General features: G+C 31.3%; 1 protein-coding gene across 1 annotated transcript; it reads left to right on the forward strand.

Annotated features, from left to right (window-relative positions):
* Positions 1–719: 719 nt before the first annotated feature.
* On the forward strand, positions 720–17257 carry LOC148602142 (uncharacterized). Its single transcript, XM_088555759.1, has 3 exons — positions 720–870; positions 14033–14163; positions 16671–17257. Exons 1-3 carry the CDS (start codon positions 775–777, stop codon positions 16768–16770), a joined length of 327 nt encoding a protein of 108 aa, XP_088411885.1. The 5' UTR covers positions 720–774; the 3' UTR covers positions 16771–17257.
* The last annotated feature ends 3424 nt before the right edge of the window (positions 17258–20681 follow it).

Below are 20681 nucleotides of genomic sequence, written 5' to 3' on the forward strand. Positions count from 1 at the left end.
CGAGGACTAACGTGTGCATCATATGGAAACACTCGAGTTGGACTGAAGACAAAACTCGTAAAAACAAAAGTTAGTTTTCCACATGTTTATTTTTTATGAAAGTCACAAGCATTTTATAAGATTTTGGAAAAAGAGTAAATTGTTATGTAGATTTACAGCCAAAACATGTATTTTAAAACACATATTTTTTCTTGTGTATATTCAGCCAAATTTGAAACATACCCAAAGCTAAGTAAACATTTGTATTAGATTGTAGCAATGATATTGATGTACCGCTTTGATACTTATGTTAATTTCTATTGATAGTAGGAAGTAATTATCCATCCATGAGTTATTCATACAAGACAATTCCGCTCTTCCCCATAAAAAAATCACGCGAATCTATTTAAACAACGGATATTAAGGTAATTTTAAAGTCGAAAACAAGACTTGATTCCAAATTTGTTCCTACTATTTCACCTGTTCAGCATCTGCATCAATATTTTATAAGGAATATTCACCATAGACGTCTTCCTTTGAAATTTGTCCACACAATATACGACTCGGCACGAGGAACACAACAAGTAACGAAGTAATACAAAATTATAATACAAACTACTGTGATTCACCAGCAATCATTAAAATCCATTGTTAAATGTAAATGAAACAATAATTAGCTTATTTCCATGTCATACTGTCAATAAAAGATGGTAAATGGTCTGTTACACCTACGGATAGGATAATCATATATAAGCAATATATTTCATTAGAAGTGTCATCATCACTGTCATCAACATGTTTCACCTATCTCTCAAGCTTTTCTTAACAGCAATTGTTATATGTTTGGTAAAGTCAGAATATGATTCCTTGAGAACTATACTAAGACAAAAGGTAGGATAATTTGTTGTTTGTATTTTTGTCGTATTAATAAGATAATTTGTATACAAAGTTAGTAACTTGCACTTTTTTTTATATTTTCAAGAATTTTCGCTATTTACGAACTTTCATGGGTTGCAAAACCTTTACAGATATTTTTGGCACTTTCATTCTATGGTGAGAGATTTCATTTGATTTTATCGATTCTCAAAAAAAATATTTTATATTCAAAAATATTTGTCCTTTAAGATTCCAATATACAAACGTTTGTTTTTATTGTGTTTACAAACAAAGAATCTTCCTTTACAGTGTTATTTCTATTTTATTAAAAGGAAATGTAATTATTTAAAACTTAATTAAATTTTAGCAATTAACCGCGGAGCTTAATGGTTAGATACGTATACAATATGCGACATGAAGAAATATTTTATCTAAGAAAAAAAATACTCTGAAAGTAATATTGTTCGTGGTTTTCGTGGTTAGCCCAAACCACGAAATTTGGTTCCCAACAAAATAGAGAATCCCACTGATATGTATACTGAAACCTCGAAACCACGAATTTCAAAAATCCACGAACTAGCTTTTTTTTTTACCTTAACCACGAAAATTGGTTGCAACGAATTAAAGAACTTTCGCAGTAGATACAAAATGAAGCATAATAATTACAGCCTCTTTACCACAAAGATAACAATTTTGATCTGTTCTAGGAAGTAACAAATTTATTCAATTAGATTTTCCAATTATCTCTGGTATTTACATAAAATCAGTATGAGGATTAATAAATTCGAATGTCTTGCATTACATGAAATTAAAGTTTGAAATTGAATTTGCATTGTCTCCTTGGGCGGTTGTAATTGCGTCATTTTGTACTATAGAGTAAATTGTTATTTTAAATGCTTGATTTGGAGTTTCAATGAAAATGATTTGCTGATAGTCAAACATTATTATCTTATCCCTGCTTACTTGAAATACAAATGACTACTAGAAATTCAATTACTCTTAATTATATGGCGGTAACCATCATAAATTATTCGCTTTCAATGGGCTAGGTACCTCAAGCGAAGCAGGACATGCTTTTTCTTCCGGAGCATCTGATGTCAATGCTGAGTTTTTGTGGGAGTTCATATTGCAAATGTTTGATTTTTTTGTGTGTAATGTTTTTTTTTTATCTTCATTTTTATATGTAACTATATTTTATTCTGCTTCTCAATCGATTCTTGTCTCATGTTTTCACGCTTTAGTCATGTTTGTTGTATTCTGATTTTGTCTCTGAACTAATCTTCTGTTTTGAAAAATTTTTAGCTTAAATCAATTCCGTTTTACCAATACAATTCTCTCCTCTACAATTAACCAAATCCAACCAAATCAAGAATGGTAAATCTTGCAAAATAAAAAATTTCATTCACAATCTATGCATATATTGATCTTTAAAGTAAAAGAACCAAAATGACAAACTAAGACTGGTTTGTGCTGTGAAACCGTTTTTGAATTAAGAAAGAAAATGAATTTGATGGGTTTTTGACATGCATGAATCACTTTCTGACTGAGTTTTATAAAACTGCTACTTAAAATGTTTAAGACTAATATTGATTAAATTGAATTTCGTTGCATGTGAACGACTTACAATATTCGTGCCAATGTTACCATAACATATTAATAATACAGGTGTCTCTTATAATTAGTTCGTTTTATAATGTGCCTAGTATTGTCTGTTAAACATTGTCGCATTAATTGGTGACATTGTTGAAGCAAGTGTTATAATAAACATGACTTAAAGCAGTGGCTTGGTTTATTTAATAGCTTATTATCGATATTGAAAGGATTACAATACAAGCCACGATTTTGTATTATAGGTTACATGACAATTTATTTTCAAATACAATCACGACACATTATCTACGGTAGTATGGGTCCTTTTTCCTCGAAGGAACGGAAGTACTGCAAAGATCGTGACGTTCGTGATTACGAATTTTCGGGTGACGCTTGTCCTTCGATTGCATCTGAACCATGCTCGTAGTTTTTTCACAATTCGGATGGCTCATTTATTTTGTTTTTATGTGCGTGTTTCTTAGGTTATTCCGGGTACTTTGTTGTGTTTGTCTATTTTTAATGTCTTGTTTCTATCATTTGATTACAGGTCGAATCTTGGCTCTCTTCAATTCCGTTTTAACTGCACAACATGTTCATTTTGATTTTTCTAAATTTAAATCTATTGTCAAATTTGAAAGTGATATGAAATATTCTTATTATAAATTTCACAAAACTATTCGTCCAAACTCCGAAATTTAAGTCCGTTCAAAATCACAAATTTACTGATTAAATTATATTTGAAAAAAACACGAAAATTTAGATCGATATACGTAAGTAGATTCAATCGATCGATCCATCTAAAAGTTTGCTTTAGTTTTCATAGCAAATTGATGCTTTAAGATCTAATTTTCAATAATTATGCCTTGAATTACTAACTTGTAGTAATTAAGCATGAACGTTTCGAGTAATCATTTACTTTCAAATTTGCCCTCCTTTTATTTTACTTCTATTTTGATTATTTAGGTCAATTAAGGTGTGATCTTCGATATTAGTGATGTAAGTTTAAATCATGCCTTTAGTGCCAATTACAGTAAGAACTAGGCAGCCAGACTTGACCAATAAAGTCCGTAATTATCAATCTAAGTAAGAATAAGGCATGGAGAGGTGATCGTTAAAACTCTAATTGTCGGTTTTGTAATAATGGGGGGTGGGGGCAAAAGATACACACGATCAATTGTACACTAGTTTTATGTTTGTTTGTTTGTTTGTTGGGGTTTAACGTCCGAGCAGCACTATTTCAGCTATATTCAGACAATGAACATGAAATTGATGATAAAATGAACATGAAATGATAATGAAATGAAAAAGGGATGGGACACAAGGACAATGGGGTCGACAAATTTTGATTGCCACTAGAAATAGGGAGAGGTGGGTAGGGTCGGGCAATTTAGCTTCCTGTGGCGGAGCCCTATGGTTCCTACTCCGGGAGAATACCACAGTAGGGATCTTTCACGTGCGAGGAACGTGGCATCTTTCCCAACACGGTGCACCACTATGGTTTGCGGTCAGGTTTTCCGTATTATAGCCTGACAACCCCAGCATGTAACACGCCAGGGATACCCCATTCCACCACCTGGGGCACACATCCCAGTTGCTCTGTGGGCAGAGCGCCTTAGCCCCCGGCTAGGGTTCTGAGCACTATTTAGTCGCCTTTTACGACAAGCTTAGCGCTGCTGCAGGCCTATTCTTTTAACACCCGGACCTGCAAGGGGCTATACTAGTTTTCGCATAGAGGGATAGATAATCACTAAAACTCAATTGTCATCAGACTTGAGGAGAACAATCGATGTTTGTTTTTCTCCATTGAGACAATCAAATGAAGACTAGATCATATGCAGTCATCTCTATTCGGTATGTCGTGAAGTGGAAATTAAGAAATGTCTTTATCTTATTTTTCACTTTTTTTTATCCAACATACATAATGGTAACATGCCTTGTGGTGGTCCGTATTATAAATATTTCTTATTGAGGGAATGGGTAATTATTTTTATTTAAAAATTGCAACAAATTCATTTCGTTTTTGAAAATAAAAATCTCCCTGTTTTGTTCCACCTATCTAGAAATAAAGTCTAAAGAATTGCTAAAAATGTTACGTCGTCATTATCAACTCGAATACGAAACTAACATATTCACTCGGATATAAGTTTCAGTGACCGTAATTTTAAGCAGTACATAGATTACACATTATGGGAAAAAACATCATTTTTGGATTGTTTATTTGCTATTTGCCCTCCTGCCAAAGAAATAAAGTCAGACCGATGGGATTTTAACTATTTTTCAGATAATTTTGCAACACTAGCATCACATACATCTTTAATATGTTTATCTTTTAGAATATACTGGCAATATCTAGTGACATATCCAATGACATCATCTGACTGATCAAGGAATGTCTTTTTAAAAGCAATTTGAAGAAGCTTGCCAAGTAATATCCATGCTAATTTTAGTAAGTTGGCATTAAAAGTTATAAACATTTCCTTTTATTAACCCCAGTTTCATTGATCAAACTTAGCCATTAAGCAACTGCTGAGTTTTTTTTTATAATAACCGGAAATTCGTGTTGTGGTAAAAATTTGAAATCAAAAGTAGTTGCCAAAATTAGATAAATTGACAAAAAGGTAAAAACAAAAAAAAAGCTGCGTTAATTTTCTAAACGATACAAACATATAAGCACATTGTGAAAGGATGAATTAGCCCACCAGCTTTAATAGAATGATAACGTTACAAATATAGCATTGTATTGAGAACTAGATCCAACGCAAAGCAGTAGAAACTTGTATGTAATTAATCATCATTAAAATAACCTCTCTGCCATTTATATGATACAGTTTCATTCAAAAATTGACCAACGTTACCTTTTAGTCTAGCAAAAATTCAACTATTGTTGTAACAAATGCGTCTTACTGCTAAAACACCCTAATGCATCCATACTGCATCCGTATTTATCGTATTTGGATAGGAAGATCAAATCGAGTAATTTTCACGCTGTAATCTGCATAAATTGAAAAACAGAAGATTCTACGGAATAATAAGACCTTCAATCAAGTTAATCACCATCTTATTTTTAAACAATATATTGTCTAATTTAGATGTTAAAATTGTTCAATACTATTTACCGACAAAAAATCCACCATAAATACTCGCAAAAATAATAACGCTTTCCTTTCATTAGACATTATTATATTAAATTGCGTATTAGATAAATTTATATAAACAAAATAAAACATTTAGGCATTAAACATTTCCTTCCATTGGTCTTTGATATCGAAAGTAATCATATTTATTGAAAAGTAAGCAGTCAAGTTCTCAAGGAAGTGATAGTATAAACATTAATCACGTTATGACGTCACGATGCTATTTTCTATTATGACGTCATAACTTACCATTAAAATTTCAATTTCATTTTTTTTTCTTTTTTAGATTGTATGGTTGTTTTATCAATTTAGTTATTTTAAGACTTTTAGCAAATAAATCATCTTTTATAATTTTTTAATCCTACTGCTAAGGCTACAAAAACACAGTGTACTTTGGAAAAGTAATAGAAATATAGAAAGACTGACTGGTTCTGCCTTTTTAACCAATGTTGATTAGTTATATTAAATAACCAAAAAGCCGACATTGTGATCAGCAATAAACATGCTGTGCAACATTTGTGGTAATTTCTTTTGTGAGCTAATGATTTGACATAATAGGTTTATTCTCACTTTCAGAAAGTATTTTACATCTGCCTTAATTGTTGCCAAACCTGCTCGGCCAAAAGTAAATACACCATGTCACAGATCTGAAATAACCCTGTGACGGTGTATTCCTAGTCCTTGAATTATGTCTATTTCTTAAATGTGAACAAAATATTCCTGTAGATGTTTACATAACGGTTCAAAGATGGTTTTATGACTAATTACCTACACTAAGCTATATAATACTCTTATTTAAAAAAAAGAAAGAAATATAATTCATAATTGGTTTCATTTTGATGAAATAAGACTCTTTAAATAACCCGAGAATATATCAAGCCATTAACATTTCTCACTCAATTTAATGATTTGTTTTCTACCACAATAAACAGTTATAATTGATAATCTCACCTCATTTGATGTATTTAGGCACAATTCACAGAATTTTGTTATACGTTATACTGTCCTAATCGACTTCGAAATTAGTTTAAACAGATGTTCGGTTGAAATACACTACAATAGTCGTTTTTCATATTTACGAAATGCAAGCCAATTTAGCAAGTTTTTCAAAACGAAGTAACCCACCAACACCCCTCAACCTAGTTGGCGGTCTCTTTGGGGAAAGGAAAAACAGTTAACATTTGTCTTGTAAACTTAAACTATTTTCACTTCGGTAAGTACCTGAACGGTTTGAAATAAGTTGTTTAAAAGTATCCAGGTACCTACCAAGGATATAATAAATTTAAATATTTGAATTTAAAGTCTACTGCTGTCCATTGCTCCAGTTGGACAGTAAACCAATTTGTCGGATAACAACTTTGTACAGAGTTGCTCCCCTTTGCTTAAAATATTAAATATCGAAACCAAAGTCGGGAATATGAAAAAGAACTCTATATGTGGCGACTTTTAAAAGGGTCTGGTTAGACATGATTTCGGATTTAGACATGTATCACTGTAGTATTGATATCCGACAGGACTGGCTGTGGTCGTTTAACAATTGACTTTGAGTATTGAAATTCGCCAAAATGTGAAGAATAAACAGACAACCTTTTAATCATTGTGAAACTTTGAAGCTTAAAGTTTACCCTACCGGTGCACCTGGTCCATGCTTCCAGTTTTTAGTGGAGTCCGAGTTACTCATTTACTTTTGTTACTTTGTATGCATGATTTTAGTTACTTTATGTTCTTTGTTGTGTATGTCTGTTTTCCATGTCTGGTCTTTGTCCCTGAAATACATTATTTTGATTACCGCTATAACGCTATAACCTTGGTTCCCTTGGTTACTCTTTTACTGTTATAAACTTTGTACCATTTACTTAAACAGACTTAGTTGTTCATCTATCTATATTGCAAACACATAATGTTTACAAAATTATCATAATCCGGAATGTATATGTATGGAGTGCTTGGTATAGAGAGACATTGACCATACATTTTAAGATACTGGCCGGGTCGAACACGGGACTTGATTCACTCAAAGCAAGGACGTTACCGCGAATAGAAATGAAATATAAATGTTTAAAAACATGTATCAGTTTTTAGACCAATAAAATTTCGATAGAAACAACTGTGGGCTTTATATATACAGTAGTAAATATATATGATTTTCTTTATGACCAATGATCGTCGCATCTCCCACTAATACAGGTTCAATGGAACATTCCTTGATTACGTTTTGTTCTATATTCAATAATGAACTCAATATTACTTCCGACAATAGTTCTTAATTAGCTGGAGTTGTCGCTGTTATTGTTGAAATAATACAGTATCTTTACGTAGTAATTTTTATATTGGCTTAGTACAAATTTATTAAGCTCCAAGGCTCGGCATATGACAAGTCGATGATCTATAACTCAATCAATATGAAATACACTACGTAATGATACCTTTTTCAATTAATTTAGTTAACTTGCAGCCCCGCTAATTGTCAATCATAATATAAAAATAGATCTTAAATTATAACGCATCTTCAATTCCATAAAAATAAAAAAAATTGCAAGAGTCAACATTTAAGTAGCAGTCTGTATAAAAATCATACAAAAGGCCATTTATGCATATCAAAAACCAGCCAATTTCTGTTCTATTTCCTGCATAGAAACCTTAGATTTGCGGATCACAAAACCACTTGTATTTTTTCAGTGGGAGGTTGGATATTTGAGGAAAAAGATATATGGATCGTGTTTGAAATTCACATTTTACAAGAGTTATCATTCTTTTTCAAATGACTATATGTCACTTATCAATCATCAATCAAATTGATTTGTCTGCTTATGATATATAATTTTAGAATTCGTGAACAAGTGATACTTGGATTTTTTTTATTGGTATTATTCATAAAATAAAATGAAATTTTTAATTTTATAAATGTGCATTTGATATAATTTCTCATAAATAAACATGTACTCTAGTCAGAATTTTTATAGTTTACTGTTATTTCATTTACTTTTGGTTGAAAAACTTGGTTCTTTTATTATGTCTTTAATATTAGGATTTAAAAAGTTTGTGCCCCGCCAAAAGACTTTAAAAAAAACTTATTACCCTGCTAATTATTTTTACGAAAAAAGTACTTGCCCCGTCTGCATTTGCACTGGCCCCTCCCTCAGATAAATATTGCACAGTCCCTTATAGCTTCCAAAGTCACTTTTAAGGACTACAGATTTTTTTCACATGCAGCTCAAAAGGGTGAGATAAAAGGTCGATCATAAGCATTAAAATGTCACGTAACATCATGCAAAGTTTCTTTAACTTCCTTTGACTAAACAAAATTTCATCGGCTTATGTTCTAACTAAATTAATACAACAATTAATTTTTACCGTGTGTACAATTCCACAAAATCTTCTATATTCTTAAATAGATTGCTCATGGTGAGGTCCCGAAATTTTCGAACGTTTTGCATTACGTTGAACACAATAATTTCCGAACGACAGGGATCGGAACGCGGCAAATATTGAGAAAATGAATATTGGCTTTGCTTTTCAGATAAAGGCTTAAGTATTTTATATAATGATTTTAGATAATAAGAAAAGATTATGTTGTAACAAGGACAATACGATAGAGTCAATTAATAACATTCTATTTTAATTGTAAACTGCTGAAATGAAAGCATTCAATTCATCAAGTGGCTGTACTGAGTGTACTTAAAGTTAGAAATATAGTTATCTTTCTCATATACGTAGATGTAAGTTATTTGATATTCCCTGTCTAATTGTAAAACATTTCGATAACACACATGAGCCACAAGCTTTGTAAGTTCGGTTTCTGACTTCCTGCGGCCATTCCACACTTCTCTAAAAACGCAATCTTTATTTGACATCATTGATGATAAGAATATCAATCCTCTATTAACACCGTTTACAAACGTTTATTATTCATTAACATAATAAAAATATTGACAACTTTATTTTTACACTTGTGTCTTCTAGATCTTAACTCGTATGAAAGGAACAAATGTTGCTCACTCGTACGATACTCGAAATCGGTTTATTTATTCACTCTTATTCTATGAGTATCAGTACATTCTGCCATTCATCAGAAGTAAAGTGTATAAACAAAGAAAAGTACATGAATAGAAAGTTCATCTGTAATTGTTATTGTAAACACCAGAAAATAGATTTCATGTAGGATTAATCCGAGAACGATCTAGCTGCTTAACTTACGTAAAGGTGTAAAAGGTGCGTAGAATCTGGTGATGTCAATGACAGAAACGTAATCATTGATTGACTTTGTTTAGCGAGGTTAGTAGATTACTTTAATACTCCCTTAATACAAGTCAAGGTTACTCAAATGTAAGACAATACTCTGAGATATAATGAAAGTATTAAAGATTTATACAACGAACGATTATGGAAAGTTAGAATAAGCCATTCAGAAAAATTCAAAATATCAATAAACAGAGTCAGTGAAAAAGAGAAAAAGAAGTCCTGTTTATATCAGTCTCATTTAGTTGCATTTTGAAAACTTTTTTTTTACAAAGAATAAAATATCACGGACTGGCTTGACTTTCATTTTTATGTTGATTTTGTTTTCTTCGCATCGTTAATAATTCCATACAGGAAAGGTTGTGTTGAAGTACTGCAAAACAATGGAAAATATGTAATCGATATAGAATTTCAACTGACAGAAATAAGTGAGGATAAATCAATATCTTTTTTATTTTGATTAGTCTATCTCTTATGTTTTTTTTTCAAATATAGGACGTTGATAAGAAATCAGAATTACTGTAAAATAACACAATTTATTGAGTTATAATTTGATTTTACGAGCATAAATTTTAACATTTTTTAATTTTTGTTCTTTTCGATCCTTTTTTAAATTGGTAGGTCCAGAGCCACAAAATTTGAAAAATTATTCAGTCTGAGAATAAATCTTAACTGTTTGTGACATCATCAATTTCAAAGAATTTGATTAGAGTTACCATGGCAGTTAAGAATACTCTCAAAATTAAGGTTTTTTTTACTTTTGTGGCCCTTTGGCCTGATGTATTTTACCTAGACAACGATAGAACATTTCTTTCAATATATGACAGTGTCTATATTTCACTTAATCATTGGTATATTCGAACGGCATCTGACGAAGGTTAAAAAAAACCCACTATTTTTATCGGTACTTTCATTTGAATATGATATTTTATTTTTGTTTTTTTTTTTAAAGTTAAATCTGGTAAAAGTTACCGGAACCTTTTCTGCCATTGAACACATAATGACATAATAGCTATAAAAGACACTTAAGTATGGGAAGTGTTATTATCGAATATTTTGCAGGAAGAAAATACATATTATCTGTTTTAAAATAGCAAATATCTGTTGTCATTTATACTTGTGAAAGTGGAAGAATGTACCAAAGAGTAATCAAGGCAACCGATATTCGAGTCGAAATAATAATCGAAGGATAACAAGCAGACAACAGGCACACACAACAAAAACATGAAATAACCAAAATAACACGTACAAAGAAGTAGAAACAAATGACCAACTCAGACACAAACAAAAAACAGGTGCACTGGTAAGGTAAGCGTCTAATAAAAAAGACACCCGCCGAGTCGCTCAAAAAATGTTTATTCCGGGGAAGACAAAATAGTAAAGGAAAACTATGACACTGTAAAAAATATACTCATCATTAATATTCATTTTAGGTAATACTACTGTGCATTGCGTAATTTTTCCATCCAGTTTTATTCCTTGTACTTTTATTATATTGATCATTATTTAGCAACTTACATGATAATGCTACAATTCAGATTTATTGGGCGAGGCTGTTAAGCTTAATCTCTTGAACTTTGATAAAACTACCGGTAAAGATCCAAGTGGTACCTGGATAGTAAAACACCAAGAAAGTACTCGCGTATGCTACAGGGTGATACTATATTGCTTCAATTATTTAACTGTACTTATTTACAAGAATATACATCAATATTTACCTGATGATAACTGTAAAAGAATGAATGAATTAGCTTAGGCTAAGCTGACATTTTAAACTAGTTTGCTTGATGCAGCTAATGCAACATGAGTCTGTACAAAAACGAGGTAAGGATTGATTCAATATATCTCAAGATAATCAATGCAACTATTAAATACATTTGTAACGTCCTAAATACAACGTTTACTATGTTCATTTCCTTGGATCTGATATATATATTGAAATTGTAATCACTGGTTATAGTGCAAAATATTCTAGCTGGAAATGTTCCCGTACTTTTCTGTGGTTGAACGAAACTAAAGTTTAAGTGTTAATATACCCAGTGACCAAATTTCATTTGCAGATTTGCTGTCTTATTTTCGAACAAAGTACTTATGAGGCCTACTGAAAGACTTCCAATGTTGAGATTAGGAAATGCATGAATCACTAATGTTGAGATTAGGAAATGCATGAATCACTAATGTTGAGATTAGGAAATACATGAATCACTAATCACTAGTTTATGCCTTGTTGTAAGGATTTAAGGCAGATCTGTATTTCAAGTTTGTTCTCTCGGTGAAAATACTCCCTGTCTCTACTTGTATGTTACGGTACAGGACAACACAAATAGATATTGAAACAAAATGTCATGGCCATTCGTTGACCATCACTGCTAAAATTCGATTCCCTCGATATTCTATGAATAAAAATAGATCAACAATACAGAGATGGGATAATAAATATTCAATTATCAATATTTATTCAATATTAATGAACTGACCTCTCTCGGTATTTGCGTCAGTTGATGTGTTTGTAAACAGAGGCCCAATAAAATCGCCTTAAAATGTCGTTGTTTGATTTGCTTTGTTGTTAAATGTATTTAATGGTCAGTATGAAATGCTGAAAAGAACGACTCTGTGGTAAATGTCGGTCGCATAACAAAGGAGTGTTTCCTTGCCCGTATTTTGTCATTATCACGCAATAGTGATATTAATACCCATTCGCAATAAAACCTTTAAAGAAAGGGTGCTTCATTTCAGTCCATCAGCGCAGAATAATAAAAACATGAAAAAAGTAGTCGCAACTTGTGACTGAACGAATTCGAAATCTGCAATAAAAATGATGATAATTATGCGAAAAGCTTTTTTTTGTTATACCAAACTTTTTCATTAAGATGGTATTCGAAAGAAACTTTCTGATTCATGCAATGCTACAAGAATTGAATATGAGCATTTCAAATGTTGGTTAACGTTTGATCTTTGACAAAAAGAACTTTTACTTCTTATAAGCTGTACATTGCAAACAGTGTCACACATATGTGTAAAATGTTTTATAGTCAGCATATTTAGAGCTTGCTTATTTAAAAAAAAAATATGTGTCAATTAAAATGTATAACTATAAACAATTGCAAATTACATGTATGTGGAAATGGCAATTTCAATTATTTGGTAAACTATCATCTATAAGAAGAATAAGCCATAGAGAAGGTGCTATCAAGGGAGGAGACAAAATAATTCTGGATTAAAAAAAAAACCAAACAAAACAAACAACATTAACCCAACTTATTCAAATACCTTAGAATAAATAATAATGAAAAATTATTAAATATTAAATACAATAATATCAAAGAATGAATACATGAAAAATAATCAAATAATCAAATATCAAGTATTGGATAATTTGCATTTATCATGCCTTAAAGTGTAATTCATTTTTGGCTTAAGTGCAAGTCTTTGTAAGAATTAGTCAAAATTGGAAAAATCAGAAACAGGGATTTCTAAAATCCATGAATCTGACAAATTTTACTCACGGTGTTTTCTGTATATGAAAATACAATTATTTGAAATCAGTATCACTGGATTTTTGTTTAGAAATTGTGTAATATTATGTTAGAAAATAAGCTTTTTGACAGAGTTATCTCCCCTTTGAAATGTCCACTTTCGGTGCATTTCAATGAAATTGACCGAATTATATTTATTTCAATTAATTATATTTCAATTCACCGAAATGATATGGAAAATATCTTACCCTTTCCTATATTTCGTTGGTGTAAATAAAATGTATTTTCAGAATGGTGGTTTTGCATATCATGTTTCAGCCACTGACTGATGCTTACAGATACTGACAATTTATTAAGAAATATCAATAAATATAACTGTCATTTCACACTACATTTTGTATATTGTTTTCGACATTCAAAGTAATGGTTTCTTCAAAGTTTTGTTTTATGTTCTTCAGTTGTTCATTACCTAATCGTATTATAAAACACATAGCATTCAAGTAAGTGAAAAGAAAAAAAAAGAGATTTTTTAAGGCAATACTGTATTGATTTATTTTTTGAAATAGGCTTTACAGCCATCGTGTACATTAACAGATATCGTGTAAAGAGTTACCATTTTTGATTGTGTTATAAACGGAAAAGCTGCATGACTAATTTTAGGTGGACAGATTCTTGACTTCCATAAACAGAAACAGGTTTGTCTACGTAGCCTTGCTTATACTTTATTTTTTTTTTCAGGTGATACCTTTAGAAGATATGTACCCACAATGCGAGCCGAACACCATATGTAAATGGGCAGTGTGTCCCTGGACGAGAAATCCAGAACAGATTTTATCCAGTACCAACTGTTTTTTTTACAACAACCATCAGTGAGTTTTGTCATGTTTTATTGCCTTTATATGTTTAATGCATACCGTATGAACGATATTCATTAAACAAACAATGTCCTGATATAAATCAATTGATAGGAAGGTCTTCCGTGCATTCCCACATATTTTCAGATACCTTTATATCTCCCAGTAACGAATCACTGTATCTACCAAGAATATTCTCAGTTTCAGTATATGCCTTTATTTGTAACCCACTTGGTCAAAAGTCATGATTTTTCTTACTCCATTGTTCGAACGTGTAAGTTATATGTCATCTTGGGACATCACAACAGTTGCGATAAAATTACGGATTTTTTGTTATTTATATGTAAAATGTGTTCCCTTATCACACCGAGAAGTCTCTTGAATTAACATTATTTTTCAAATAGTTTATATATTATCACACAATTGTTTTATTCAAATCAGATAGTATCAATGTAGCAACCACTAAGTTTTCACTATTATATCAGATAGTATCAATGTAGCAACCACTAAGTTTTCACTATTATATCAGATAGTATCAATGTAGCAACCACTAAGTTTTCAATATTATATCAGATAGTATCAATGTAGCAACCACTAAGTTTTATAACAAGAATTCATTATTATCCATTAATAGACTACTTACATTTCCTACGCAGTAATAAAACTTTGTGTGTATAAAATTGTAATATCTAATAAAATGAAGAAAAGATACTTCAAATTTGGATATTGTTGCGAAACATGTTTTGTTGAGTCTAAAGGTTTTCAAACAAACAATTGAAACTTGAACATAGGAGTTTGAAATATTACGAAAGCTGTTTCCAAATAATTGCAAACATTCTGAAGTACACCTTTTACAACATTCTAGTTTTCTTTATTTTTATTAATAGTGTGAATGCACTCACCGAGTTTTATTCGTTGTTTATAAACAAATAAATAACGATAATGCTTGGAAAATTGATAAAACAAACCTATAGGGAAATAATTAAGCATAATTTGATTACTTACTTATGTTTTCAACATCAGAAACAATTTTTAATCATGGTGGAGAATTTTTTATAGACTGTTTCTGAATATTAGGTTTATCGCCTCTTTCTTTTAAGATTCTAGTATGTACTTTGAATTACTTTTAAAGTGACACTTTAAGTGAAAGCCAATGTTTTTACATCGATAGCATGAACTCGTGGATCGTTACGATGTATTCATCTGCACCATGCAAAACCGTTTTGTTCACAATGCTCTAACTTTCCTTTCCTCTTTCGTCTCCCAACGACGTGACATTATATGAGCAACTTGACGGGTATTTCTAAAAAAGCAGAGGTCATTTACCCTATAGCTACCGATACACCTGGCTGGTGTTCATTTGGGTATTTCATGTCCTTTGCTGTGTGTGTCTATTTTCTCTGTTTGGTCTTTATCCTTGGAAAATATTCTTTTTATTTCTGCTCGAAACTGAATTACTCTTTTGTTCAATGTAATTCCATCATGTAATTTTCAGATTGTACAAAAGTTCTCTTGTGTCCTCATAACTGTGTATTTCAAAGTTCTGATATTTGAATTTTTATACTTTTTTTACTTGAATAAATGTCAAATGCTTTTTCCGAGATAATAGCAATATGAAACAGAATATATGTTGTCTCATGCAAAATACACTTTATTTATTACAAAATGACATTTACTTTTTTATTGAAAAGCATAAAAGTAGCATAAATAGGGCATTTGACGAGAACAAATTTAGAAGTTGAAATATCAAAGGATGTCACCAAAAAAAAAAAACTGATTAATTGGAGAGCTTGGATATAACGCACGAGTTGTTATAATTTTGATAATCAAGGTGTCTTATAAACCTTTGGTTATATTACACTGGGAAACGATGTTTGTTATACATTTTTACATGAGTAAAATATCAAGTATATTTCATGCAGAGAATTCAATAAATCAATGTAATCAATACAAATAAAGTTTTGTTTTATTTGATCATGATATGCAACATAAAAACAATAAAGGCGTTTCCAAGCATATTTCAAATTTGAACAATAAATAAAACGTTCTTCCGTTTACATGTTAAAAACAGAATTACATAAAATTAACTTGATATAAACCTGCTCATAAGGAAACGGAAGGACACAGATTGATTGTTTTACATTGGTAACAAAATCAAATTAAAAATTTAATTTTTCATATTATTTTCCTGAAATGAGTTTTCAATTGTTATAAGTTCATTGAAATGATCAGCAAATAAACATTTTGATAGCACGTAACTCTAATATTCTAATGAAACTTTCAAAACATATGTAGTAATAAGGATGATATAGATTACAAGTATTGGTTATTGAAAATAAAAAGTGAAATAAAGATCGATGAATATTTCATAATCATGGTTTTTATTTCATATCAGTCACCCGATTCTTATAAAGACTTGTAATGAACTGTAAACAAATAAATATGTAGTATAAACTCAAGTTGACCGTTCATATTTACAACAGATTACTGTATCAATTGAATGTTTTTTTTCATATTCACAGATGCAGCAGATGCCCTGAAAACTATGAATGTCAAAATACCAACGAGAAGGAAGTAGAATCTGAATTTGTAACATTCGCCTACAGATGTTTACCCATGTAGACGGAAATGAGATAATCAAAATGATTGCGCAGACGCACTGCAATAATACATGAATTTACATATAATTAAAACATATGTTAATTTATAGTATATAATGATTTGTATATTGTATAAGAACATGATCGAGTTTGCTCAAATAAATCTAGTAAGACTACAACCACCCCTTTTAAGGCAGATATTTCAATATTAGTTTTTTTTTTCCAATTTAATCAACGATCGTATTTATGTAATGGTTCGGATAAGAAGCAAGTACTCAGAAGTACAGTTAGTCATTTCGTCAGTAATCTGGCCAATATTGATATTGCAAATAATGTTGGAAATAATTCAGATATAAACTTAATATCAGAAAGCTCATACATTAGAAATGGCAATTAATGTCCATTACTTTTGTTACATGGGTTGCTTAGTTTTATGTTTAAAAGAAAGTAATTAGTATCTTGTACAAAGCTAAAAATACTAAAGGGAAAATATTGTTACTGATGTCAGTCTGTTGAATTTAATAAAATTAAATGTTAAAAATAGGTTTTTTCTTCTATATGAATACTGTCAACATACTAATTTTCGCTTTTTCCACTGTGGACAAAAAAGTGCGAACAATAGTACCCGTGCAATTTATATCTTTAAAACTATATAAAGCTAATCAAATGTTTAAACCGTGACATTTTATACCCACAAATTTATTCACTTGACAATCGCGAAAATTAATATATATATATTAAATATGTGTAAATTAATACAACATATTGACAAAATCTGTAATTACTAGAGATCTCCTTTTTATTACAATGACATCAACAGACCATTAGAATCTAAAGTACCCAATGTACAAAGTAAAGAGACATTTGTTTTACTTCTATTTAAGTTCAGTGCCGATTATGTTTACGGTTGAAATGTACATTTGAAGAAAATATTTCTTGTAAAAGAAACCTAAACAATTCAAAAAATCTTCTGGAGACCATCAGTTCAGTAATATTATTAAAACCTATGATTTTTCAACACTGTGTACTTCTATTCCCCATAATCAGTTAAAATTCCGACTTAAAACATTATATATTGTTCTTTTTCCGAAAAAGATGGTACACCTAGATACAAATATATAGGTCTTGGTAGAGATTCCTCATACTTTGTAAAAAATAATTCCAAATCATCTTCCAAATATACAGGAGAAGATGTTTACAAAGTGCTGGAATTTTTTATCGACAACATATTTGTCCAGTCTGGTGGACGCGTTTTTAAATGAACGGTTGCTGACCTATTCCTTCACTTTTGTGAGGCTGATTTTATAGCTGATCTGATCCGAAAAAAAGAATATCAGTTTCCTCTATATAGATGATGTATCTTTAAACAATCCTAATTTCGGGGATTTGATATATTACATCTACCCCAAAGAACTTGAGATAAAGGATACTACAGACACTGCGAAATCAGCTTCATATCTTGACCTAAACTTAGAGATCGATGGTAAGGGTAAACTATTGACCAAACTTTACGATACACGTGATGACTCTTCATTCAGAATTGTCAACTTTTTTTTCATCTGTGGCAACATCCCTTCAGCACTTGCTTATGGAGTGTTCATTTCAAAATGCCAGAGCTTGCCGTAACTACGCAGACCTTTTGTATCGCGCTAGGACTCTTACAGCTAGGCGTCTCGAACAGAGTTATGTTGCTACAAGATTGAAGTCATCATTACAGAAGTTTTATGGTCGCCATCATGAACTCGTGGATCGTTATGGTGTATCCATATGCATCATGGAAACTGATTTGTTCATCGTGTCATGGTTTTCCGTACCAGGTTCGTCTGCCCCAGACGACTTTTTATGCGAAACTCGGCGGGTATTTCTATAAACGCTTACCCTACCGGTGCACCTGGGCCATGCTCCCAGATTTAGGGGAGTCCGAGTTACTCATTTGCTTTTGTTACTTTGTATGTGTTATGTTAGCTATTTAACGTTCTTTGTTGTGTATGTCTGTTTTACATGTTTGGTCGTTGTCCCTGGACAACTTTCTTTTGATTTCCGCTGGAACTTTGGTTCCCTTGATTACTCTTTCATATCTGGTTTTTGTCCTTGGATTACATTCTTTTGATTTCCGCTATAATCTTGGTTCCCTTGATCACTCTTCTGAAAGGGCTGACGGCAGCGTCTACAGTGAATTTAGAACATCAGACGCTGTTCAGAGCTTGCGTTCAGATATGAAGAATCAGCACAAACAGAAGCGGAGATTACACAGCACAACACCAGAGAAATTTGTTGTAACTGTGTAACAGACGAGGTGCCAGTTAAGTTCGATGTGCTAGATGAATTAAGATGAGGATATAGTCATTACAGTTAAAAATTTAAATACAGCTAACCTCAGACCAATAACTTGACCTATATTATCACCATTATGCCCGAATAAGAGGGTACGTGTTACAATGGAATACATCACGAATCAGACACATAACCCTATCCGCGAATCAGGTTAGATTTTTCTCTGATACAATAGCCAATGCCTGATTCATACATGAAATAACATAATTATCTTGCATATCCTTTACATACATACTACCATGTAATTGCTATAAACTAGATGCATCATTAAAATATATTGAATAAGGCGACCACTATGTATAATAGTTCTACTATATAGCGAGAATAGAAATGGTGAATATGTCAAAAAGACAGAAAATACTGATTTGTGACAGCATTTAAACAAACCTTTGCATTGACAATCATCAGAGAATTAATAGACGTGTTTAAAATTTTAAGACACCCTTAGTTCACTGTTATCAGCCCTAATTCTACGAACATGATTCGCCGGCACGTTTTAAAATCCGTCTTCACCCGCATGAAAAGGTGCGACACGTAAGACTATGGGAGATGATACAATCATATCGGCTTACACAATATGCCCGATAAATATGTACATTCTTAGTAATGAATTATTTTCCTTGTAATCACAAAGATACTTCAAATTACATACTGTAGACCAATTTACATAGATGACGTCACATTACCAAATGATTCTAAATAACTTACGTTGCCAAAAAACGAACCATCAAATCAGAATGCTTAATTTTACAAATCTAATTAAATTGTTTTATATATTCAATAATTATTAGATATATAGCTAACCAAATCAACGGAAAATTGACGGAAAGTGTTTTTTTTATCATATCAAACGCCCAATATTCATCAATCTCATTCGTTAACTATGTATATCAATATACAGAAGTAAATATTATATGTCTTTGTAAAAAGATTTCTTAATGCGTCATCACTACCTATATTCAACTTGTACCGGTCAGATGTTCTGTATTGTATTCCTATTTCACACGAATTTTGACATCAAACCCATCCTTTTGCAATTTTGTTATTCACCTATTTTCCAGTTTCCTTGTACTGGTTATGTGAATATAGAATTGTTATTCTCTCGTACTTTTTCATAAGAAACAACGCTATTAAAGGCAATTAAACACTAAGCAAAAACAATACAATAGTAATTAATCGCACGTGTAATTGCTATTAAAACCGAATTAATACTTTATTATTAGTTCGCACACACTTTTCAAGTGATATTTACAAGTGTGCAGCATGTTTGTATTTGTCGTATTTTATTGGTGTGAAAAAGTATAAGACTGCAGTACTCGGATTCCCATAAATAAGGTTTACGTTACACAATAAATGAACTACATGTATTCTGTTCATTTTTAATGTGAAATCAAATCATTTTGTCCTCATAACTGCTAGCAATAATATAGACAACAAATATTTTATGACACGATTCTATTTGAACCATAATAAGGCACAGGTTTACTAGTTCTATGTTGTTATTTACCAATGTAGCATTTTCCCCTTTTTGAGTAATAGAGTAATCAAATGCAACAGGATTCGAGCGAAAATTAAAAGATATTCCAAGGCTAAAGACTA

Source organism: Perna viridis, chromosome 12 (genome assembly GCF_037379345.1).
Source record: "Perna viridis isolate PV_CMFRI_1.1 ecotype Kerala chromosome 12, ASM3737934v1, whole genome shotgun sequence".
Taxonomy (NCBI): domain Eukaryota; kingdom Metazoa; phylum Mollusca; class Bivalvia; order Mytilida; family Mytilidae; genus Perna; species Perna viridis.